This window comes from Sminthopsis crassicaudata, chromosome 2 (assembly GCF_048593235.1).
Source record: "Sminthopsis crassicaudata isolate SCR6 chromosome 2, ASM4859323v1, whole genome shotgun sequence".
Classification (NCBI taxonomy): Eukaryota; Metazoa; Chordata; class Mammalia; order Dasyuromorphia; family Dasyuridae; genus Sminthopsis; species Sminthopsis crassicaudata.
Window position 1 is genome coordinate 520,498,027 of NC_133618.1, and position 26,316 is coordinate 520,524,342.

Sequence of the window (26,316 nt, forward strand, 5' to 3'; positions counted from 1 at the left end):
TGCTGTAAATCACCCAACACTTCAGAGCTCCAGGCAATTCTCTAAGACTATGTTATAGAGAAGATGGTATTTTGCCTTCATAAAGGGCATTTCCTCTTATGGAAGCTCCCTATTTTGTTATTGTTCAGTCATATCCAACTCTCTTGTGACCCTATTTGGAGTTTTCTTGGTAAAGATTTTGAAGTAGTTTGCCATTTCCTTCTCTATCTCATTTTATAGCAGAGGAAATTGAGGCAAACAGGGTTGAGTGAATTGCCCAGGGTCATACAACTAGTAAATGTCTGAGGCTGGATTTGAATTCAGGAAGATGAGTCTTCCTGATTCCAGGCCTAAGAGCCACCTAGCTGCTTGGGAATTCCCTATATCAAAGAAATAACAGATCATCTTTATCTGTAATCACATCTTACCATTCAAAGCCTCTCTTATGCAAAGAAGGGAGTTAAGTAAAAAAGCATAGAAGAAACCAAGAAACTAAAAAGGCATTATTCCTAGTCCTTAAAAGAATTACTCATCTCTATATTTGAAAATATCAACTGAAAAATAAACTACTTTTAAGCTTCTTCGCATCTTGGCATATGGTAATAACACTTTTTTTAATAGTTCATTTCCACACACACACACCATTTTGCTTTAAATTTTTTTTTTCTTTTGACCCAGATCTATGATTTCCTCAACATTTATAACTTCCAATTTGCAAACTCCCTCCACAAAGGCAGATCTCTTATACTCTACAGTATTAGAAAGTTGTCTAGGGTACAGAGAGATTAAGTAACAAAAAGGCCCAGTTTTTGATGCATATGAAACAGGGTCTGCCTGACACTGACCCACATGGTTCCCTTTGGCAAGAATCAGGATGTCTCAAAAGTAGAATTTGAACCCAGCTTCAAGGAGAATGATAAGACCGCAAGCTTGCAAACTAAAAGATTACTAAAATGAAGCCAAATGCTGAGTAATTTTAATGATCAATCTTAGCCCCAGAGAAAAAGATGACTAAGCAGTTCCTTCCTTTTGGGTAAAGGGAAAGGGTTCCAGGTACGGAAGGTTGCCTACACAGTCAGATGTGGTCACTGTAACATTTAGCTTTGCCTAATTTTTTTTCTCTGTTCCAGGGGAGGATTCATGAATATGATAATTTTCTTAATAAGGTAACTGATAGAGTTAGAAATGGAAGAGTCCCTTGAAGCCATTTAGTCCAAACCCTCCGTTTTACAGATAAGGAAATTGAGACCAGTGAGATGAAGAAGTGTGCCCAAAACCATAGAGGTAGCAAGTATCAGAGGTGGAATTTGAACCCAGGTCCTCTGATTCCAGAATCAGTAAGTACTTTTTCCACTGTACATCATTAAAGCTCATTTTATAAAGGAAAATAAAAGAAGTGGGGTCAAGGAGTCAGGAAACTGGGGCTTCATTTCTATTCCAACAAATGCTTAGGTTACTGCCACAAGGTAAGGAATTTTTTCTCCTTCTTCCAAAAGCATCCATCTCCCCATCTACAAACAAGAGATTACAATCTCAGGTCTTGTCTAAATCAGATTTGGAGAAGCTTTGAGATCACCAGCAGGGCTGGGCAAAGGCTAATCAGTTAGAACTGAACTAGAATTCCATATGTCACATGAACAGAGTATAAACTACCTTGGCTTTTGGCAAATAGTAATGGTCATATTGGAATAAACATTGGATTGGAACTGTTGTTAATGTCCATTAGGTACCAAGGTAATAATACATTTCCAATTTTAAAAAGCAAAAACTGTTTAAAAACAAATTGTGTCTGCTCTAATAACAAATTTCAGGCCAATTTACTTAATGCTCCCAAGGTGCTTTGAAGAAAGAAAGGATACTTTGTAGAAATGCAAAATGTTATTAAGTATCAGGAAGATTGTTGTAAAATGATTGGGAAAAAATGGAGACTCTTTGATCAGGTGGATTTTGATAAAAAGCCCTGGTCCTTGGATCCTTATAATCTAATCGAGGGAAGACATCCTGTTACTGATAAACAAAAGCTGAGAGAGGAAAAACTCCAGGACTGGGAGAGTATCCAAATGTAAACTGACAGCTACAATTTTACACTTTTTACAGCTGATTCAATTGTATCTTACCACCTCAAGGATGGTCATCAGACAGGGCACCAAAGCTGGTAGTCAAGAGACCCAGTTTCTTCCCAATTCTTGTTTCATTCTTATAAATTTCCTGGGGAAGGGGGGCTTCTCTTGGACCACGCTTTACCTGAATAAAAATTATTTCAAAGACAAGCATAATGACATTCAAATAATATGTTTTGTGGAAGAAACCTAATGTGGCCCCAGTAGAGCCTATTATTATTTCTTAACTGTAATGGAATCTGGTCACTGAGGACCCAGTCCTTGAAGCCTGTGAAATAGGGTCTGCCTACTACTGACCCACATTATTGATGCTAAAGTTGCACATTCCAGAAAACACCTTTCCCTTTTCTTAATCTCGGTACTTTCCCTTTGAAGCAATTTCCAAGTTATCCTGTCCATATCTTGCTTTTACATATACATATATTGTATTCTTCCCCTATCAGACTGTGAGCTCTTGAGACCAAGGTCTTGGTTTTTTGCTTTTCACTGTATCCCTAGTTCTTAGCAGAATCTGGCACAGAATAAGAACTTAATTAACATTTGTTGACTTGACATGGATGCCTGGGGAGCCTACTTCCAGAAAAGCAGAATGGAAATCCTTTATTAAATCTACTCTTCAGAAGGTCTAGGAATGTTGATTGATTTCATCCTGATGGCTGCCCTCTCCACTAATTCAATTTATGATTCCTCCACAACATAGCTGCCTTGTTTGCTATGGTCAAGACAACAAGCTTCTCCAAACCTAGACTTCTTTCTCTTCAGATAACCTGAAGTTGGCTTTGAAGCTTCCCAGAATGTGCCCTCCATTGTCTTAGTCTTTTAAAATCCAGGGTAGCCTCTATGCCATTAATAAGGAATCGAAGGAAGATTTTAGTGGAAGTCTAGCATGAATACATTTTAGAAGATCTACATTTCCTTTCCTATAGATATTCTCTTAAGAAAATAGAGGAAGGCTAGGTCAAGTGCTATCTCTTCCAAGAAACTATTCTTCATCCCAAAGTTGTTAGTAGTTTCCCAAACTTGAATGATCATTTTGTGTTTATTTTGTATATATTTTAATGCATTTATTTGTATGCATGATCTATTTTCCAAGTAGAATGCTTAGAGTCAGGAAAATCTGGGGTCAAGTGCCAACTTTTACACAATCTGGCCATGTAACCATAAACAAGTCACTTAACCTCATCCTGATACAGGAGATTCTCTGAATATAAATTACCAAAAAAATTACTGATTGGGATTGGTGAATAAGACAGTACAATGTAAGGGTATAATGTGCCATTATTGTAAATGTTTGAACAATCAGGGCAACTGGACCATGAGTGTACATCTTCTTCCCTTATTTTGGGAGATGCTTGGTAATTTGGGTTTGCTGCTGTTCCTAGCCATCTGCCAGGTCTGTGCCATTGTCACTGGCTCCTGTCCCAGCTGCCATTCCATTTAATACCTCTACCAGCACCCATATACAAGGAATGACTCTCACTCTGATCTGCCTCCATTCTCATCCTGATACCCATTGTTTTTCCTCACCGCCAAGCATAGATACATTCCTGGCCACAATAAACCAGGGCCAACAACTACACAAACCAGGAAAGCTAGAAAATCCACTGTGGCAGCTGTCAGCATAAGATGCAGATGAGCCTGTCAGTGGTTCATTGCCAATGGAACCACATCAGCATCAGTGGTTATTTACAGTACCAATTTTAGAGGACACAGGATCCATGGAATAAACAAGGGTAAAATGTGGTACAGTAGAAAGAAAGCGGAATTTGGAAGGTGAGGACCTAAGTTAAAATTCTGCTCCATCAGGACCTGTGTTACCTTGAAAAAAAATCATTTCATTTCATGAGACCTCAGTTTCCCCATGTGTAAAAGGATAAGATATAGATTTAGACAATCTTTGAGAGCCGGTTCAAAGATTATGCTCCTAACACATGCAAGTTATCATGTTCTTCTTTGTTGTTATTGAATCATTTCATGACTCCATTTTGGCCAAGATACTCTAGTGCTTTGCCTTTACCTTTTCCAGGTTATTTAGTAGATGAGGAACTCAGAAAAATAGGGTTAAATGAGTTTACTGGGGTCACATAGCCGCAAAATACCTGAGGCCACATTTGAACTCAGGTCCTCTTGACTCCAGAGCTGACACTCTATCCATGGAGCCATCAAGCTGCCCAGGAAGCAGGATACTTTCAGTATAATCACACTGACACACAGAAATCTGGAGGATGGGGAAATTACCTGATATCTCCAGATCACAAAATATGTTTCTTCCAGCCAAAAGAAAGACCACTCAAATCACATTGCATCTAACAGTCTGATACATTTTATGGTCCAAAAAATAAACAGTAGGGATGAATACAAATATGTTCATTCCAACTTGTTTGAATTCCAATTAATTCCAATTAATCAATGGACAACTCTTTATTAAATGTCTACTGTTCATGAGGGACTGTGCTAGATGTTGAGGATGCAGGTACAAAGAATGAAGTCATTCTTATAGAAAAACATATATGTGTATGTATATATGTATGTGTATGGATGTATATATGTGAATGTATGTATATATGTATATGCATATATGTACATATATAAATATATATGTATTCTGTTGGAGAACACAACTCATATACAGAAAATTAAAATATAAGGTTATTGGAGGAGGAAAAGAGCAATAATAACCAGGATAATTGGTGAAAGTCGACTTGACCTTGCAAAAAAGATTGTGAGGGGAAGGGATGAGCAAGGAGTGCATTCTCAGCAAAGCCTCAGGGGTGAAAGATGGTATGCTGAGTTTAGAAAAGAGATAATAGTATGATTTGTTTGGATCATAGAAGATATGAAGGGTAAAGATGGTTAAAAAAAAAAAAAGGCTGAAAAAATGAGGGGATCAATGGGTTGCCTTTTTGGAAGGACTTCACATTTTAAGAAATAATAAATAACATTTGGTAGTATTTAAGCAATGATAACTGTACCTTAGGCCAATTATTTTAGAAACTTAATAGAGAATAAATTGGAGGCTAAAAAAAACCTGGAGAGTAGGCCATTAGGAGGCAATTACAGTAATCCAGGTAAGAAAGATGAGGACCTGAAGGAAGTTGAGGACCTTTTGAAGATGGCGAGAGGAGAAGAAGAGATGCATTTAAGAAATATTGTAAAGATGGAATAAACAAGATTAGTAACAGACTGGTAGTTATGGAGGGAAAGGAAGTGGAAAGTATCAGGGCTCACTCTCAAGTTTCAAACCTGGGAGCCTGTCAGGATGAAGAAGTCTTCAGAAGATCTAGGAAATAGAAGCAGACGTGGCTTTAAGTGGGAATGATACTCAGCTCTACCTGAGAATGTGTAGAAAATGAACTATGCGAGTAGAGATATCCAATAGGGGAGGGCCAATTGTTGATGGTACCTATGCAAATAAAAATAATGTTGGAAGAAACACTCAACAGGTTGGAGAATAGAACAAATTGTGAAATATATGTAATGGATATTATTATAGCATAAAAAATTATGACTACAAAGAACAAAGTGAAATTTAGGAAGACTTTTATGAATTGATGTTGCATGAAGTAAGCAAGACCAAGAAAATTATATACACAGAGTACAATAATGTTGACAAAAAGAATCATAAAAACTTCAAAGACCAAAATAGAAGGGTTAGTCTTTGCAAAGAGAAGTCTTCATAGAAAGTTGTTTCTTACTTACTTTGCCTGCTGAGATCTAGAGTATTCAAACCTAACACAATTTGATATTAAATTTCAAATATTAAATTAAATATTCAAGTATTAAAATTTCAAGTATATTCAAGTATAAAAATTAAAATCTGACCACAAAGGAAGTGATCCATTTCATATTTGATGAAACTGAGACAGAAATTAAATGACATACACAGGATCACACAGATAGTGTCAGAGGACAGATTTGAATTTAGAGATTCCTGACTGTAGTTCTGGAGCTTTATTCACTGCATCCTCAATATGGAAACATAAGTAAAACATAAATATTACTGGTTTTAGGCAGGGAATCATCCCCTATCTTATAGACTAACCCCTTCAGATCTGGTTCTCTATGTAAGGAATTGCTATTTGTAAGGTCAGGTTTTGACCCACACAAGAGAATATTGTATACAGTAATAGCAAAATTATTTTAAGAACAACTTTGAGTAATAGAAACATTGTGCAAGGATCTGCTTTGATAGACTTAGCTTTCCTCACCAATATAATGATCTAAGATAACTCCGAAAGACTCACATTGGAAAATGCTATCCACATCCAGCTAAAGAATTGTGGAGTTTGAATGCAAATCAAAGAATACTATTTTCACTTTGAGGGAATCTTTTTTTTCTTGAGTTTTTTCCCTTTTATTCTGATTCTTTTCCCATAATATGACTAGTATGAAAATATAAAAAATACATGCATGTGTAACCTAGATAAGATTGATTGCCATCTTGGGGATGGAGAAGGGGTGGAAGAGAGGGAGGAAAAAAATGGAAATCAAAGTTTTATAAAAGTAAATGTTGGAAACTAAAAAACAAGTAAATAAAAAGAATGATTTTAAAAATAATAACTTTTAAGGACTAAGTCATTTTGACTATTATAAATACTTGAATTAATGACAAAGAACATATGAAGGAAGATGATATCTGTACCTAGAGAAAGAATTGAATAAATAGAAATATGTGTAGAATGATTTTACACATACATAAACATATAGTTGTGTCTAATTGTAGCCAGTTCTAGGGTGGGAGAGAAGGAGAAGGGAGAAAAAAAAGAAATTCCTCTTTTACTAATGCCACACATCCAATCTGTTGCTAAGTCTTGTCATTCCTATTTTCTCAAGACCTCATATACCTCTCCTATCCATTCAAATAGCTACCACACTAACACAGGCCCCCATCACTCTTATAATAGTTTTCCCGTGTGTCCCTCCCTCAAGTCTCTCGCCACTCCAGCTTATTTTTTCCTAAGGTACCAAAGTGATTTTTCCTTAAAGTTCAAGTCTGATCAGTTCATAACCCTATTCAATAAACTGCAATAGTTCCTATTACATCCAGGATCAAATTAAAATCCTGTTTGTCATTTAAAGTCTATCACAATCTCTCAATCTTCCTACCTTTTTACATTTTCTCTCCATGTACTCTTTTTTAAAAATTAAAACTTCTTTTTTCTTTTTTTTATTATTAAAGTTTTTTATTTACAAAGCGTATGCATGGATAATTTTTCTAACATTGACCTTTGCATAACCTTTTGTTGCAAATTTTCCCCTCCTTCCCTCCATCCCCTACCCTAGCTGGCAGGTAGTCCAATACATGTTAAATATGTTGAAATACTTGTTAGATGGGGCAGCTAGGTGGCGCAGTGGATAGAGCACCAGCCTTGAATTCAGGAGGACCCAAGTTCAAATCTGGTCTCAGACACTTAACACTTCCTAGCTGTGTGACCCTGGGCAAGTCACTTAACCCCAGCCTCAGGAGAAAAAAAAGAAAGAAAAGAAATACTTGTTAGATCCAATATATGTAAACATATTTATACAGTTATCTTGTTCAAGAAAAATCAGATCAAGAAGGAAGAAAAAGAAAAAATGTAAGCAAATAACAACAGAGAGAGTGAGAATGCTATGTTGTGTTCCACACTTTGTTCCCACAGTTCTCTCTCTGGGTGTAAATGGCTCTCTTCATCACTGCACAAGTGGAACTGGTTTGAATCCTCTCATTGTTGAAAAGAGTCATGTCCATCAGAACTGGTCATGTGGTATAGTTTTGTTGTTGCTATGTATAATAATCTCCTGGTTCTGCTCATTTCACTTAGCATCCCAGAAAAAAATAATGGTGAATGTTGGAGGAGAGCCGGGAAAACTGGAACAGAACAATAATATTCCATAACATTCATATACCATACATAATTTATTCAGTCATTCTCCAACTGATGGGCATCCACTCAGTTTCCAGGTTCTTGCCATTACAAAGAGGGCTGCCACAAACATTTTTGCACATATGGATCCCTTTCCTTCCTTTAAGATCTCTTTGGGATATAAGCCCAGTAGAAACACTGCTGGATCAAAAGGTATGCACATTTTGATAACTTTTTGGGCATAATTCCAGATTGCTCTCCAGAATGGTTGGATTCGTTCACAACTCCACCAACAATGCATCAGTGTCCCAATTTTCCCGCATCCCCTCCAACATTCATCATTATTTGTTCCTGTCATCTTAGCCAATCTGACAGGTGTGTAGTGGTATCTCAGAGTTTCTTAATTTGCATTTCTCTGATCAATAGTAATTCGGAACACCTTTTCATATGGCTACAAATAGTTTCAATTTCTTCATCTGAAAATTGTCAGTTCATATCCTTTATCAGCTTCTCCATGTATTCTTTGTACATTATATGCCATCTTTTAATTTTATCTCTTTCCTGTCACTCTGTCCCGTAACTTGAATGCTCTTCTTACTTATGCCTTCATTCAAGACTTGGCTCAAATCTCATTTTCCGAAGGACAACTTTCCCAGACCTCCTCCCTCTAATGCCTTCTCTTTGATCTTACTCTTTACCTGCTCTTGTCTTTACACATTTTTTTGGTAAATTGCCTTCCATGTACTTTGAATCTCTATTGATAGCCATAGAAAAGCTACCCTTTCCTTAGCTGGGATAAGATGTTTGATGTGATTGTAATTCCATTGCCAAACTTTCTGTCCCTAGAGCCATTCAAGAAAGTAACAAGTAACAACTGGCCAGGGATCACTATTATTCATATATTGTAAAGGAATGATTCTATTCCTCACTCCATCTCTAAGAAAAAAATGAGGAAACAAATCAAATGGATTAAGGCCACTAACTTCTAGCCATTTGTCCAATATCCAGTCACAATTAGGGGTAGTAAATAATTCACTCCCTCCATTTCATAAGGGCAATGATTAGGGGTTTCATGGAATTTCTTTGAAAGAGCACTTCCCACTGCTAGAATATGAGCTCCTTGAGGGTATGGGCCAGCAGGCCTTTCTTTGAAACCTTACTGTGTAGCACAGTGTCTAGCACATGATAAGTACTTAATAACTTTTTTTTTTACTGGCTATATTCTTCAACATTTCATTATTGGATATTTGAAGCACCCAAGGTACAATTGAGGTGGATAATGCCTTTTCAAAAAATGGTAGATGGAGAAGCCAATGTGGAAGATATCCAAGTACTTTGTAGTTGGGAAGTGATGGAGACAAAAATCTATTCTAGAACTAAAATAAATAAACAAATATATACCTTTTACACTCCAGTTCAGATGTCTATGGCCTTATGTTGCAAATAGACCTAGCCTTACGCAAAAAAAAGATAGTCTGGCTTTGGAGTTCTTTCCATCTTCTGCCCTTTCCATGCTCCCACACTTTTCTTCCTCATTCTTGATTTAAGATTAACTTCCTTCAAAAAAAATAATGTAACCTTATGCTCAACATTTTAATTGACTAGAAACAAATTAGATAGCCTTCCGGGCACTCTTGCCCATCCCTTTTGTTTTCAACTTCTGTGTTGCTCTTTCATTTTCTTTTACTGCCCCACATTTTCTCACACTTTCTACTTCACCTTTCTCTCTCAAGCCTCCCATTTACCTCTTTATCACCTTCGAAAGGAGGTGGGTAAAAGGAGGAAGAAGGAAAAAAAAGGAAGAAACATGGTTTAAACAATCTTGTTGAATTCAAGGTCACTTTCAAACCACAATAAGGCCTCAAAATTGGACTCTACTGGAAGGTGAGAAGAATAATTTATTCCAATGTGCTAATGTTAGAAAGTTATAACTGATAAGTCATTTGACATGCATCTATTTATTCATAATATGAGGGAGGACAATATGTTCAATTACATTAACCTGTAACTATTAAGGATTGACTACATGCAAGACATTGTGTCAAAACTAGGGACAGACACAAAAAATGCAAATGAAAAGGTCCCATAAAATGGAAAGAGCAAAGGAAAAAAGAAGTAGGTGATCAGTTCAAGCATCATTATATATCATTATAGCATTCATTAGGTGTAATTTAGACAAGCCACATGGTTAGGGTGTACCTCTGATGTAGGCAGGCCATTATGTTAGAGATGGCTCAGAAGATGGGACAATTATCACTGGCCTTGAATCAACGAGTCATCAGTGCTCAAGTTCTTCAGTGGCCCCAGACCCCAGGGGCACCCAATGTACAGCCCAATGTAAAAGATTTCTCTAGTGATTTAGGTAACACAAAGAAACACTCATACAGAGAAGTAGGAAAAGCTTTCTAAGTGACCAGACCCTATCTCCTCCTCTAATTGCACTGATGTGTCATGAAAAGATTCTACCTAACTCTCTCCCTTTTTTCCTTTCAAGGAAATCATATTTTCATGCCCAGAATAAAAAGGTAAACTTAAAAATTGGGGATAATTAGATGGCATATAGGACTTGGAGTCAGGACCTGAGTTCAAATCCAGCCTCAGACACTTACTGGCCATGTGACCCTTTACAAGTCACTTTACTTTGTTTCCCTCATTTTCCTCATAAGGAGCTAGAAAAGGAAATATCTCTGCCAAGAAAACCCAAATGGAGGTCATGAGTTAGACACAACTGAAAAATGATTCAACAGTAACAACCATGTGCTAGGCACTGTGCTTGGCCCTACGTTTATAAGAACAAAAAATTTCAAAGTTTTTGGCAGAAATTGCTATTAATTTTCAAAGAATCAGAGAACATTAGAATCAAAAGGAGCTACAGTTTTAATTCCCATGGTCCTACTTCAGTGAGTTTTCACCACATGTACTAAACTTGATCTTGACCTACTTAGATAAGCAGTGGAAAATGTGCTGAATATAGTCAGAGGCCCTGAGTTCAAATTCCAGTTTTGCCATTAACTGTGTGACTTTAGAGTCATTTAACCTTTCTTGGTCTGTTTCCTCATTTGTAAAATTAAGAAGATTATGGATTATCTAAGGGACTTCAAAGACCCTTTCTGCACTGAATTTAAAGTACATGATCTTAAATTAAGCATTGCCTATGTATAAGTCACTCTACCAGGCCCTGGGGAGCCAAAGTTAAAAACTAAAACCAAACCAAACCAAAACAAAAATCTGAAATAACTCTGCCTTCAAGGAGCCAACATCTTTCTATTCTAGCTCTCTGCTGCTCACGCTAAAATTTACACCCATACCCTTGGTTTCTTGTCTGAAACCCAGGTTCATCTTTTTAACTGCATAAATGACTTCACCAAGCAAGCACCACCTTGTCACATTTAACACATCTAAATTCAAACTCATCTTCTCCTTGACTATATACTTCTCTCTCCCTTCCAGCTCCTTCCCCAGTTTCCTAGCTTCTGCTTTCTAGGTTACAATCCTTGCCATTATGGCCTTTCTCTTCCATTCTTCCTCTTCTCTGTGCTCCTTAAATCAATCATTTTCCAAAGGCTGTTAATTGACTTTCCTAGGGAGTCATAGCTTCTTCTCCTTCTCCATGGCTACCACCCTAATCAGAATCACAGAACTAGAAGGGACCTCAGCAGCATCTGATATGAAATCTAATGGAAAAGGAATTCCCATTTGAACTCTCAAGCAAGAGAGTTTAAGCTGTGTCTAAAGATCTCCTGATATGGAACTCATTACATTCTGAAGTGGCCTATTCATTCTGTTTTTGGACAGATCTAATTTTTCAAAAGTTTTTCCTCTTATCCAGCCAAAATCTGCCTCAGTAACAGTCACCTACTTTTGTCCCCGAAGCAAATAGGAATGAAGCAAATCCCTGTTTTCTTCATCCATGTGATAATTCTTTAAATACTCAAAGATGGCTATTTTGTTGCCCCTAGGTCTTTTTTCCAGAACAAATTTTTCCAGTCCCTTCAAGTGTTTCTCATATGACTTGTTCATTCATCCTCACACCATCTCCTCCTCATGGAATTACTAAGAAATTACTAAAGAAGCTTCTTTCTTATCTTTCTTCTTCATTCCATCCCACACATAACTACCAGACTAATCCTCCTATAACAGTACTTTTGGCAATGGGGACCATTGCTTAAGAATTAAACTCATTTCAACAAAAATGTCCTAAGTGCCTACTATGTGGAAGATGGAGAGGCCACCTTTACTGCTACAAAGATTAATGTTATCTCAAGGCTAGTTATATGACCCTGGACAAGTCATTTATGAAATGAATATTGCTTTCTACAACAACAGTATCCCCAGAAAACTCTCTAATAGTTATAAATTTTAAACAAGATAGGAGTCTGAACTGGGAGAAGGAGTTTCCTTACCAGAATTTCCCTTGGCTGATAAAAATCACAAGTCTACCTCTCTCCTTTGGGTACAAACACACAGATTGGAATTCATATCTTCCTGACTTCAGCACTCCATTTACTAGACCACCTATTTGCCCAGTTTGGGAATTTCTGGAAGACCATTTGGACTGAATCAGAGAATATATGAAGGGAATAATATGAAATAAGGGACCTTTAACAAAGAGAGTGCTAAATGTTAGCCCTAAATTTTTGTATTTTATCATAGAGGCAATAGAAAGTCAATGAGTATTTCAGGAATTATTTTTAAGACCCATTATAGTTCCTTTTAAATAGTAGATTAAATCCCATCTCCTAATATAGCATTCAAGCATCTTCACTATCTGACATCACCCTTAGATATTAACTTAAATCTCCCATTATTCCCCAGCATTAACTTTCCAGTCTTATTATCTTCTGTGGTTCTTGTATCTGTATTTTATTTGTGTTGTTTCACTTGACTGGAATGTCCTACTTCCTGCCAATCTAGATCCTAAGCTTTTGTTAAGAATAAAATCAAAACTCACTTCCTCTAGGAGGCCTTCCCTGACTAAACCTAGGCTATAATAAAATTTTTTTAATTGCTAAAACCTCCCAAGATAGCTTGAGAATTACTTGCTAGATTTCTTTCCTAAGAATCATTCCTTAAACTCGATTCATTCTCTCATTGACTGGCTTCAAAACTAATGTTTGGGCCAAAAACCCCAAGGGTCTTCCCCTCCCAAATGGATTTTTTTTAATTAGGTAAAAGAGGCCATTCTTTGCCTCAATTCTTACCTAGCCTTAATCACTCAATGTGCAGCCTCAGTCAAACTGCCCTGTGGAAAACCTTGGCTTAAAAAGGCCAAGGTCTTCCACTGGCATCCAGGGCTATCTTTAGTCCTCCTGATCTGTATCTTGACACTGGACCTACAGCTCTGAAGGGAAAAGTGAGGCAAGTAATCCTGCACAGCCCTCCCTCTCTTATATCCAATTAACTTGCTAGTCATGGTATCATCTCCCTGATGCCCTGGTCTTCTTGGGAACAAAGGACAAACAACAGTACATATAGTGTAGAACAGAGGTATCACACTTGGACAGAACCAAACTAAAATGCAATTGGAAAATGTTTGACAAAATCACTGAAAATACAATATGACATGGATAATGCTAATTTGTGATTGCCTAAAACAATATGTACTTTGTAGGAATCTTCCTATTTGAATTTGACACCACTAATATAGGACATTCACAGCTCTGATGACCTGGTACTTAAGGTTTATTCTTTAATTATTTGAGATAGATAAAGGTATATTGTGTACATAAGAATATGAATATGTTGGTGCAACTATGTGAAGCAATATACCATAGTGGATAGAGTTGGCCTTGGTGTCATAAAGGCCTGGAGGACCTGGACCCACCATTGACAAACAGTGATTGTGTAACAGGGGCCAGTGACTCAATGCCCCTGCCACTCTCTGAAGACTTTAAGTTTCAGAGAAAATGATTTCTGCTTTGGTCATGAGTTTCACCATACCAAAGACATTGTGTGTGTGTGTGCATGTGTGCGTGTGTGCGTGTGTGTACATACTCATTCATTCTCACTAATTTTCTTACTAATTCAAGTAAGTTCCTTTAAGGCAAGCACCTAAAAATATCTCCCATCCCCCAACTCCCGGAGACTTTACCATAACTGGACACTTGACAGGTATGTAGCAAACACTGACTGAGCACTAAATGGCTTTTTAAAAAATCAGACAGATTAAAATTCCTGCCACACCTCTTTGTGTTTTCCCTCCCTCCCCTTTTATCTATGGCATACTAATCAGGATTCCTACCCACAACACGTAGGGTAGCGAGAATATTAGCCTTGAAGTCAGAAGACTTGGGCTATTGTTCCAGCTCTGCAGCTTAATAGATATGTAATGTTAGGTGAACTATTCCACTCCAAAGACTTAGTTTCCTCATCCATAAAATGGGGATAATGATTTTCTCTTGACTAACTCACAGGCAGTCAGTCAATCAACAAGCAATTGTTAAATGCCGGCTGTGGGCCAGGAACTGTTGTAAGTACTGGATTGTAATGAGTTTGTAGTGAAACTCAAATTAAATAATTCAGAAGAAAACATTTGACCATAAAGTAAATTATAAGAAGAGAGCCTGATTATCATCTATTCACCCAGATGGATGAAAGGGCTTAAACAGATACACAGGTTGCATGTACCTAGATTCCAGGCCAGATATTTTGGCACCAAATTCTATGTCCTTTCTTCTGTACTACTTAATGTGAGCTATTCTGTCTCTATGTCATTTACAGTAGAGCCATGTATATAGTAGGTGCTTAATAAAGACCGATTAGATTAGAAATCATGCTAAGTGCTTAATAGATGCTCATTGGATTGGACTGGATTGCATTCTTAGATTGGAAATTACTGTGATTATTTTCTGAGGATACTATGGAATCAAACAAAATCAAGTGGATATCCTTGTAATTGTTCTTGTCTAGAAGTAATACCTTCTCTTGCCCTCGGTCCTCCCTGGTTGTCTTTGAATTGAAAAATGCTCTGATCTGAGAACATGTCACTTCAGGTGTATATTAGGGGAGATCCACAATCCTGATTGCCACCTCTTTCAACCCCTTAATTGCCCAAACAATATCAGTTTTCAGTTATCCTCATTACATTGCCTGTTTCATATTTCTAGATTCACATGATGTTTAGCTCCTCTCAGCAAAGCCAGAGGCTGCAAAAATAATCATAGGTTCCCAGACTTTAGAGTCGGAAAGAACCTTAGGAATTGTCTAGTCCAAATTAACTCAGTTTACCGATGAGGGAAACTGAGGCCCAGAGAATCTACATAAGTTGCCTAAAGTCACCCAGAGCACTAATGGCTGACCTAGAAGACCCCTTTCTCAATCAATTCTTAGGAGGCAAAAACACGGAGGGAATAGACTTACCTTTACACAGTAGTTCATGCCTGTCCCCAGCAGGTGCTGGTGAGAGGACCCATCCTGATGGCTCCCAGAAGATGGTGCCTCCGAGGTGGGCAGGATGCAGTTATCCTGAGTCTCTACATCCAGCTGAGGAGACGAAGCAGAGGTAGCCCGGGGAAGGCCGGCTTCTGGGGAAGTTGGGCTGCTCGGAGCTGCCCCCCGGCTCTCCAAGAGTTTGAGCTTGGGCACCTCTCTGGTCCCCAGGCAGAAGTTTTTCAGTCCCAGTAGGTTTGCTGGATTGGCCAGTCTGAGACTTGCCATTCGGGGCATCAAAGTGCACAGTGGGGTAGGGTTATCCTGAGCCGCCAAGGTGACATCTTCCCCAGGCAGGTGAGCTGGCAAGGGGGAAGAAGGAGAAGCCTGAGGTACACCTTTGACATTGACTGAAGAACCTCCAGAAGATCCTTCATCTAAGGAAGTGATGGGCTCATTCCGAAAACGACTATACTTGGCCCTGTGCAGCATTCCGGGGTACCCGAAGAGTCCTACATACAGTATGTGTCCACTGAGGCTCTCCGGACTGCGTCCTCTCATAGCCTTGGCAGGGCTGAAACAGGATACTGTTGCATAAATTGGCTTCCCCGTCTGGCAGATAAACGATATGGAAATTAAATGCTTCAACACACCATGCAATTCAGAGAAAGAAACCTCTCTAACATTCTCTCTCTCTCTCTCTCTCTCTCTCTCTCTCTCTCTCTCTCTCTCTCTCTCTCTCTCTCTCTCTTTCTTCTTTGAGACTCTCACCTAAGCATGGAGTTCTTCTCAGGGTTCCTAGATCATCTCTTCCCAGACATTTTTAACCCTAAGAGGTAACAGCTAATGCACAAACCAAGTCCCCATCACTGCTTTTAGCCAGAGAGCTGCTGTCCCTCCCTGCACTGGCTTCTGCAATAGAATCCAGGCATCTAAACCGCTCTGAGCTTGGGCTTCTTGCCGCTGTTACCAGCTCTCTGAGAAAGCCTTAATGGTAGAGCCCAGACTGCGGTGAAAGCACACACACACACACACACACACACACACACACACACACACACACACACACAGCCTTCCACACAAAGCAGTGCAAATCAGTCAGCTTGTCAGTCCCTTAACATTTCTAGCCCACTGAAATATTTACTCCCCCCTTCGGGTCTCTGCACTTTGAAACCCTCCTTGTACAGCTCCCCAAGGGGAAAAAATGAATTGCAGGGTAACCCTTTCATATCCTTTATTCCTCTCAATAATTTTTTTAAATAAAAAATTAAAACATGAGCAAAAATCACTTTGTGCTGAATCAATCTGATCTGATCCCTGGTTTCTCCTGGAAAATCTCATCCTGCAAGTCGTTCAGCCCAGCAATCCAGGAAAAACTCCTGTGATGCTCAACATTCTTTCCGAGACTTAAGATCCAGCTGTGTTACTCTAAATCCTCACACAGACTCATCAGCGTTCAGGAGACTGCTGCTTCACCTCCTCGGTCTTGCACTTATCTTCCTTCAGGATCCAGTTCACAGTGGAACGCTGAGATATTAAAAATGATATGGAGAGTGTTGCAATTTTTATGAATGAACTTTCTTGAATGAATTTCTCCCTGTGTGCAAGCTAATAAATCTGTGAATGAAGCTGAGAATAGCTGTAATTGACTGACGGTCCCAGGGGTGTTGGGTTTTCACCCAATCAGAAGGCAGCTTGATGACTCATGCACCATAAATATACTAAACTAGTAGCCATGAGAAATAAAGCTTTTTTTTGGTGGGGGGGGGGGGGAATAGGGTGGAGTAGAAGGGAGGGAAAGAATAGGAGAGAGAGAGAGAACAGCTTTTATTTTGTGTTATTAATGAATGGGCAAAGGAAACAAAATTTTCTTATCTATAAATCATCAGCAAGCATAGAGGACGGCAGGTTGAAAGAATCCTTTTTTCAGAATTGTCTCCATAACTGGGAATACCAACCGGGGAGCTAAAAATTAAATCCATTGTTCCACGGGTATTAGGACATATGGTACAATTCCTGGGGGAAGCTCTGATGCATCTTTCTTAAAACCATAGTTCTTTTTTTTATTGATTGTTGGTTCAATCTCCAGTCTGGTGCGACTTCCTGTACCTATCAAATTCACTCTAAAGACAGGATGAATGCTGCAAGCCCACAGGAAGCCAGGAACTGAGCAGGCAAAGGAAGATGCAGTCCCTCTTAGGATTAAGGATGAGGAAATCACTTAGAAGAGGCAAGACAATCTCTTCTGAAGGTTTGATTTCACAGAACACCCAGCAGGGGCTGATTCAGGCAAGACCTGTGATCCCACATCTTGCTTCCTGCACTCTGCACTCTGCACATCAGTTTTCTCCATTAGGTCAACAAGCTAAATTTTTTTTCTTTCTTCCTTTGAGTAAAATGATAAAAGATACAGTGTATTGAAAACACCCTAGTATGTAATCAAGTTAAATCTCTGCAAAGTTGTTTGAGAGATGATGTCTTCTTCACCCCAGTTTCCATTGCTACATTTAAACTTCTCTGTACTTATGGTGGTCCAACGCCCCTAAGATCTAGATACCAGCAATAGATTAAATGATATCCTGTGACAGGCAGGAAAACCTTTCTCTCCTGCTTCCTGATCCCTTCTTGTAGTGGCTCATTTTTCCAAATACAGGCTGCAAAATTTGTTTAGATTTCTCTTTCCTAATCTGGGAAAGCCCTTCCTGTATTATAATAATTTCCTCCCACCCTCAACTTTTTCAAATTTCATTTTTCCTGAAAATTTTCTCTCATTAATCCTTGGTGAAAAGTCAGGAGTAAGAGATAGAGTCGCTTTGAGATTTTTATAGAATCTCAACTTCAGAAAGGGCCCCACATATCATATTGATCAAATGGTGATTAAACAGGAGACCTCCTTGACAGTATTCCCAGCAAATAATGTTCCAGCCTTTACTCAAAGACAGCTAGTAAGGGGAAGAACCCTGTTATTTAAGGCATCCCCACTCTACTTTTGCACAGTACTGATAGGAATTTTCCTCAAGCATAGATTTGATGTCATCATTAGAGACTCATTAATCCTTAATGGTACCTATTGCATTTAGAATCAAATATAAGCACTGGCTTGTAAAGTCATTTACAACCTTGTTCCAGCCTATCTATATATTACTCCCTGCAGGTACTTGCAGAAAATCTGTTCTCTGGTCTTCACAGGACCCTCTAACTCCCCATGTCTTGGAATGACCATCCTCCTTGAACTGGACTTGGAGTCAAGCACACTTAGGGTCAACTCTTGTCTCAGACACTTATTAGGTTGGACAAGTCATTAACCTCTCTGGGTCTCAATTTCCTAATCTGTAAAATAAGGAGAAGGGACTTGAATACCATTAAATCCCTTCTACCTCTAGCTGTGTGATGCTTCCTTATCTGTGGGAATACTTCTCTTCCCTCAAGAAAAGCCTTAAACCCTTGTAAAGAAAGGATTTCCTGATCCTCAAGTGTGTCAGTGCCCTCCCTCACTAAGCACATTACATTTTACGTCCCTGTACAGTAGACAAGAGGGCTGGTCCTGAGTTAGGAAGACTCAATTTCTTGCCTTCAAGTCTTTCCTCAGACATTTTACTAAGTGATGTGACCCTTGGCTACTCATTTAATCCTATTTACTTCAGTTTCCTCACCTATAAAACAAGCTGAGAAAACCCCAAATGGGGTCACAGAGAGTAGACACAACTGAAAAATGACTAAGCAAGAATAACATTCTCTGTACACCTCTACATGAATACTTAGTCTCCCTTGATAGAATGTAAGCTTAATAAAAGGGCAACTAAATAGTGCAGTGGGTGGAACTCTGAGCTTAGAATCAGGAAATCTCCTCTTCCTGAACTTAAATCCTGCCTCAGACACTTCCTAGCAAGTCATTTAACCCTCTTTGCCTCAGTTTCCTCATTGGTAAAATAAGCTGAAGAAGAAAATGACAAAACACTCCAGTATATCTGTCAAGCAACACCCCACCCCTGCCAAATGGCATCAGAAGAGTTACACATAACTGAAATGACCCAACAACCAGCTTCGTAGAACAGGGGCAATATTATTATTTTTGTATTTGTATCTTCAGGGCTAAGCATAGTATCCAGCACAAGATAGGAGAGTAATAAATGTTTTTTGATTGATTGACTAAATACATTGAACTAACTCTGTACCCATTGCTGCTAGCAGAACAAGTCTAATTTATCTTCAAATACTCAAAGTTAGCTTCTATGTCCTCATTAATCTTCCTATGGGATTATATCCAGTCCTTTCACCATCCTGGGCCCTTCCTCAAGATGCCCTCCAGTTTATCAATGTCCTTCCTGTGGAATATCGAACAGAACAAATATGATCTGGCTGAGATAGAGTTCACGTAGAACTAACTATCCCCATTCTTCCCTGGACATTATGAATTCAACTTAAGATCATATTAGTTTTTTTGGGCTGCTATATCACAGAATTGACTTTAGTTTTCAACCTTTTTCATATGGACAATTGTCTAGTCAACTTTTATTCATCCTGTATTTGTGCAGTGGATTTTTCTTTAAAAGTTTAGGGTTTAGGACTTTATCTTTGTTTCTATTAAATTGTTTATTAAACTTGGCTCATTTTTCTGATTTGTGTAAACATTTTATTTGCTATATAATTCAATTTGGGTTGAATTTTATCAACCACCATTTCAGGAAGAAAAGCACCCATATTTCATCTCATTCACATCTATCAGCTTACCTGGGAGTTCATTTCCAGGACCTTTCTACATCCCCACCAAATATCTTCACACCCTGCAGAAACTTCTGACTTGGGCTCTTGGTCTCCTAATTAGAACCCATCATTTCAGAAAAGACCCCATTTATTTATCACCTACTCATGCTTCAACTCACCTTTCCAGACTTCTTTTTCTCCTCACCAATCACCTTGTCACCTTGAGTATACTCTTTCCCCTTTTCTTCTCTCTCTGTGTTTTATCTTCTTCCTTCATTAGAACGTAAATTATTTGAGGTTTGTATTTGGAGCCTCAGTGCTTAGCAAAGCAACTAACACATAGAAAATATTCAGTATCTACTTATCATGTCATCCTTTGTCTTAGTTATTCTTCCCAGTTTCTGTCATTTGCAAATCTGTCTGTATGTCATCTATGTCTTTACCTAGATAATTGACAGTTTCTGGGTCAGTCCTCATGAGACCTTCTTCCAACATGCAGGACAATAAAATTAACAACCTTCTCTCTCAGTCAGGTCATTTAACTAGTTGTGAATTTACTTCACTGTGCCATCATATAACCCAATTTCTATATCTTGTATAGCAGAGGTGACAAATATGTGACCCCATGGGCCACATGCAGCCCACAATACTCCTGAGTGCAAGTAGTACCTAATCAAAATATAAGAAATAATTAACAAAAATATAATAAAGCATAGATAATATTAATATGTGGTTTTCCAAGTCAGTATATGCAGCCCACAGAGATCCTTATGTATGGTTTGGTGGCCCCCAATTCTATTTGAATTTAACATCATTATTGTACAGCCTGAGATGGCTTGTTAAATGTTTAACTGAAATCTATTTATGCTATATCTGTGGTATTCCCATGATGCAATAGTCTTGTAATTCTGCCCAAAAGTTCAATTAATTTCATGTGATATAACTTGTTTCTCATGGATCTATACTGGCTCATCATGTCACTATTTCTTTACCTAAGTGATCATAAACCATCCTTTTAATATTATATTTTACAACTTGTGAAGAATTGAATTCAGTCTTACTGAGCTATAATTTAAATCTTATTGTCTGATAGTTTTAACCAGTAATTCCTCTTTCTGAAAAAACCTAGAAGGTTTAAAGGGAAACCAAAGCTAAGAAAAAGTATGAAATAGGCAGCTTGATCTTTGGCAGTCCTGCTCTTTTTGCCACTAAACTCCCCATCTACCAATGAAACCTATCTTCCTCCTCCAACTCCATTTCAGAGCCTCTTCCTCTGAAATCTCCCTCTTCTTTGCCTGGGCACTCAGTCTTCATCCCATATTAAAATTTAACCTGGATTTCCTTCTCATCCTCTCAGATTTAAGTTACAAAGGTGAAAGATAGTTTTTCTGTGCCTTAGTTTCCTCTTATCTAAGATCTTAAGAACCTAATCTGATACACTCTCTATTGCTAAGGGAAGAAAGCTAGAGGAAACTCTCAGAGTGGAGCCATTTATGGGGCAGTTAGAATATAGGCAGGGCAGCTCAGTGTTGCAGATTTATTTTCCTGATAAGTTTTTCCTCAGATTCTTAATAGTTCTCTGACTCTGGGTAATTCACTTAACCCTGTTTGCCTCAGTTTCCATACCTGTCAAATGATCTGGAAAAGGGAGTGATAAACCATTCTAGAACCATTCTAGGATCTTTGCCAAAAAAAATTTCAAATAAGCTCATGAAGAGTCAGAAATGACTGAACTAGAAGAAGAACATATGCATTTTAATAGTCACCTTCCCTAGACAATGACACTACCTAAGAATGACTCAGAGTGAATTTCAGGCCAAGAAAAAGAGGTATGGTGCCTTGATAAGTTAGATCAGGGAGATTTTTGTGTTGATTAGGGAACCTTGGCAAAACTTAGCAGATCACATTGGATAGAGGGCACTCTCTATGCAATCTGGCCCATTCTTGTAAACCTTCCAAGACATGGAAGATAATAGATTGGACAGATTTAATAGATGCAGAGCTAAAATTGATCTTAGAAGCCATTAAGCTCAGTCTCCTCATTTCACAGATGAAGAAACTGAGTCAGGGAAAGATTAAGTGGCTTGCCCAGTATCGTACAACCAGGAAGTATCTGAAGTAAGAATTAAACCCAAATATTTCTGACTCTAGGTCCAGCTCAATTTATCACACAAGGCTGCTTTTTAAGGGACTAGGGCAGGAAAAGAGGGACTTTTACCTAGGAAAACTTTTACCTAGTTAAAGAGCAGTCTTCACAGGCAAATAGTACAAAACACTGTAGCAAGAAATTGACAAAAGCATGATTAACTTTGGATTTGCATCTAGAAAACCCCTAAAAACAGAAAGGCTTTGCCCAAAATAAAGAGGATGATGAATAGTGTTAAAAGTAGTACTGGGGTATTAGAAACCAAATAGTGAGCATCTTCCTCCAAAACCCAAGACTAGATTTCTTAACTGACTCCTGAGACTGAGTAGCTCAGGAAAAAGCTAAGTTTAAAAGAGGAGTACATTTTGAGGTGGCTAACTTGAAGCAGCACTACGGTTTCCATTGCTGCTGGTGCTATGGAAAGCAGGCTGTGGGAAGCCAACACAAAGGTGCCTTTCTTGGAGCTTCTCTAGAGAAGTCACTCTATTTGTCAATGAATCTAAGTGTCTGATGATTAAGCTCCCACATTTCATAGAAATTGACACAAGAGGCTCAGAAATGGATTGTTAGAGTGATTTTTAAAATATATGTCCTTTCATTTTTAAGTTGTTTCTTCTTAGAAAATCACATAAAGCGGGTGCCCATTGATTGGAGATGGATTGAACAAACTAGTATATAAAAGTCACGGAATGCGATTGCTCTGTAAAAAACAGCAAATGCTATGCTTTGTGCACGTCCAGGTCACCCACAGGGAAGTAGCCCTATGGAAAACAGCCGGGACTTGCGTGAAAGAAGACTCCTCTGTTTCTCTGCCAAGTGGTTCAGAATATCTTCTTTCCATCGGCAATGGAGGGGACTGTTAAATCACCAGGCTAGGACTCCCTGGGTTCTCTATCCCTCACATTCATCCACACTCGGACTGTAAACACCCTGAGGGCAGGCAACGCCTCTGCCTCTTTTTGTATCTGGAGCACTAGCACGGTACCCGGCAGATAAATACTTAATAAATGCTGCTTTATTGGTTGTACTGCATTCTTGGGGTTGCAGTTCTGTTTAATTTGTCTTTCTCATTCTAGGCATGGATGGTAAAATCTCCAGGAGACTCGAGATTTCAAGCCGTCTCAAGCCGTCGTGATTTTGGAGGCAAAATTCCTCGTTACGGGTGTGGCCAGCTGGCTGAGTAAGGAGCCCCTGAGAAGGCAGGCCGCACAGAAACCAGACCCGGGGGAGACTTGCACTGACATTGTGCTGCAAAGAAAGGGAGCTAAACCGGGCTGTGAACCCAACCCGTCCGTCCGGAGACCAATCCTGAATCCTGGGGACTCACGAGGAAACATGGCGGGCCAGAGAGGAAGACGCGCGGACCTTGTCCATCGTGACTAATTGCTTTGTTTAACTGTTGTTCTTTATCAGAGAGGAAGACTCTACAGGACAAGGCTACTCTAAAACGATAGAGGCACTTAAACAAACAAGGGGCAGCTAGGCGGCACAGCGGACAGAGTGCCGGCCTCTAGTCGGGAAGATGTAAGGACAAGTCCTGAGTCGGACACTTGCTGCTGTGGGACCCTGGGCAAATCCCGCAGGCCTACCGCCTTCAAACTACAAACGAGGAGTCTCCAGACAAACGTTTTCTCCGGGGAAGCCCATCCTAGCCTCGTAGGAGACCGGGAAGAAGAAATGCAAAACTTGAAACAAACCCAGCCGGGCCTGGAGGAAAGTGCCCGTGGGACAGCTGGGGAGGGGAAAGCCTCCCTGAAAGAGCGGGGTACAAACGGCTCTCGGAAGTCTGGTTCAGAATGTGCTTCTCTCCTGGGCGGCGCGGGTCTGATGCGGTGGAAGCGTGGCTACGGGCCGGTTTTATCCCACGATGCTGTGACAGGCCAGGAATTAGTGTCCAAGTCCAGCCGCAAGAAGTGGGAATGGCTGAGCCTCCTGGCTGTCCAACGGTGCTCAGCGCTGGGAGCTCCGGGGAGCTTCCAGGAGGTAGCCAGTCCGTGCGTGCTCTAAACTCCGAGGAGTCAAAACGCAGCCAGAAGTGTCTTCTGGCAGGCAAAGGGCACGTGCTTATTAAGCACGCGGCGGGCGCCGGGCTCTGAGGGAAGTCCCGGGTCCGGCTGACTCTGGCCTAGGGCTCCCGAAGCCATCCGGCGGACAGGCTCAATCAGGCGGAGGACCGTGAGGGCGGCCGAGGCGGGGCCGGGCGGCGCTGGGCAGACACCGGACATGCGGAGGCCATCCGGGGCAGCCCGGCCATCGCCGCTGTTCGGAGCTGCCCCAGGCCTGGCCACCTGGAGGGGCCTGACAGCCCTGGGTACGTGGGGGCAAGACTGCCCCAGATGTCAGCGCTCCCCTTCAAAGTGAAGACAATAACTCAGCCCACTCACAGCTGAGAAAACTCAGGCCCACACAGGCTCCTTGAGTGCCTCAGCAGTGTGCCCGCAGTGAGCGGGAGGGCTGGGCCTCGAACTTGTCACTGAACATCCTTCTCACATTCTTTACGCTGTACCACACTGCCATCTGGCGGAAGAGCACCAGAAATACTGCCCGGCAGAAGGGGAGGGCTAGGGGTGAGGGGCGCAGATACTGAGGGGAAAGGAGGAATCAAAGACAGAGTCCGGTTTTGAATACGGTTTGAAAGATTTTAAAAAATAGTAAAAGTGAGGAGGAGGAGCGGATCTATAAGAAAAGATAATACATCTACCTGGGGATACAGTCTGTAAGGAGACAGTGGGGGGGGGGGGGCAGCGAGGTAGGGCTGCTGAGAAGGAGGGAGAAAGGAAGGGAGGGGGAGAGGGAGGGAGGGAGGGGAGAGAGGAAGGGGAGAGAGGGAGGAAAGGGAGGGAGGGAAGAAGCAGAGGGAGGGAGGGCCAGGAGGGAGGGGGGGAAAGGGGAGGGACAGAGAAAGGGGAGGGAGGGGAGGGAGGAAGGGGAGGAATGGAGGAAGGGGAGGAATGGGAGGGAGGGAGGAAGGGGGTGAGGACGGGAGGGAAAAAGGGGAGGAGGGAGGAAGGGGAGGGAGGGAATTAGGGAGGAAGAGGAGGAAGGGAGAAAGGGAAGGGAGTGAGGGAGGGAGGAAAGAGAGTGAAAGAGGGAGGGATGAAGGGGAGGGAAGGAGGGACGAAGCGGCGGGATGGAGGATGGGGAGGGAGGGAGGGAGGGAGAGTGGAGAGGGAGGGAGGGAGGGAGGAAAGGAAAAAGGGGAGGAGGGGAGGAAGGGAAGGGAGGGAGGAAGGGAGGAAGGAAGGGGAGGGAGGTTGGGAGGGGATGGACAGAGGAAGGGGAGGGAGGGAGGAAGGGGAGGGAGGAAGGGGAGGCAGGGAGGGGAGAAAGGGAGGGAGGTGTGGGAGAGAGCAAGGGGTGGGAGGGAGGAAGGGGAGGGAGGAAAGGGAGGCAGGGAGGGGAGAAAGGGAGGGAGGTGTGGGAGAGAGCAAGGGGTGGGAGGGAGGGAGGGAGGAATGGAGGAAGGGGAGGGAGGGAGGGAGGAAAGAAGGGAGGAAGGGGAGGAAGGGAGGAAGGGGAGGGAGGGGGAATGTAAGGAAGGGAGGAATGGAGGAAGGGGAGGGAGGGAGGGAGGGAAGAAGGGAGGAAAGGGAGGAAGAGAGGAAGGGGAGGGAGGGAGAAAGTTTGGAAGGAAGGAAAGGGAGGAACGGTAAGAAGGGAGGAAGGGGAGGAAGGGAAGAAGGGGAGGGAGGGAGGGGAGGGAGGGAGGGATGAAAGTGAGGGAGATATGGGAGTGAGGCAGGGAGGGAGGAAAGGGAGGGAGGGAGGAAGGCAGGAAGTGGAGGTAGGGAGGAAGCGAAGGGAGGAAGGGGAGGGAAGGAGGGAGGTTTGGGAGAGAGCAAGGGGTGGGAGGGAGGAAGGGAGGAAGGGAGGAATGGAGGAAGGGGAGGGAGGAAGGGAGGAATGGAGGAAGGGGAGGGAGGGAAGGAGGGAAGAAGGGAGGGAGGGAGGAAGGGGAGGGAGGGAGAAAGTTTGGAAGGAAGGAAAGGGAGGAACGGGAGGAACGGAGGAAGGGGAGGGAGGGAGGGATGAAAGTGAGGGAGATATGGGAGCGAGGCAGGGAGGGAGGAAAGGGAGGGAGGGAGGATGGGACGGAGAGGAGGGAAGGAGGGAGGGAGGAAGGCAGAAAGTGGAGGGAGGGAGGGGAGGGATGGAG

General features: G+C 41.1%; 1 protein-coding gene across 6 annotated transcripts in view; it reads right to left on the reverse strand.

Annotated features, from left to right (window-relative positions):
• The window catches only part of SHC4 (SHC adaptor protein 4), a 167,821-nt gene extending 150,886 nt beyond the window's left edge, over nucleotides 1–16,935 (reverse strand). For 3 of the 6 annotated variants that reach the window (XM_074294454.1, XM_074294453.1, XM_074294449.1), the window contains exons 1-2: nucleotides 16,600–16,935; nucleotides 15,302–15,922 (exon numbers count right to left, since the gene is read on the reverse strand). In XM_074294454.1, the coding sequence (XP_074150555.1) occupies nucleotides 15,302–15,871 (570 nt within the window). In that variant the 5' untranslated portion in view covers nucleotides 15,872–15,922; nucleotides 16,600–16,935. Of the gene's footprint in view, nucleotides 1–15,301; nucleotides 15,923–16,081; nucleotides 16,210–16,599 lie in introns of those variants that run through there. The other 3 variants (XM_074294452.1, XM_074294450.1, XM_074294451.1) reach the window with 3 other exon arrangements.
• Nucleotides 16,936–26,316: the final 9,381 nt, after the last annotated feature.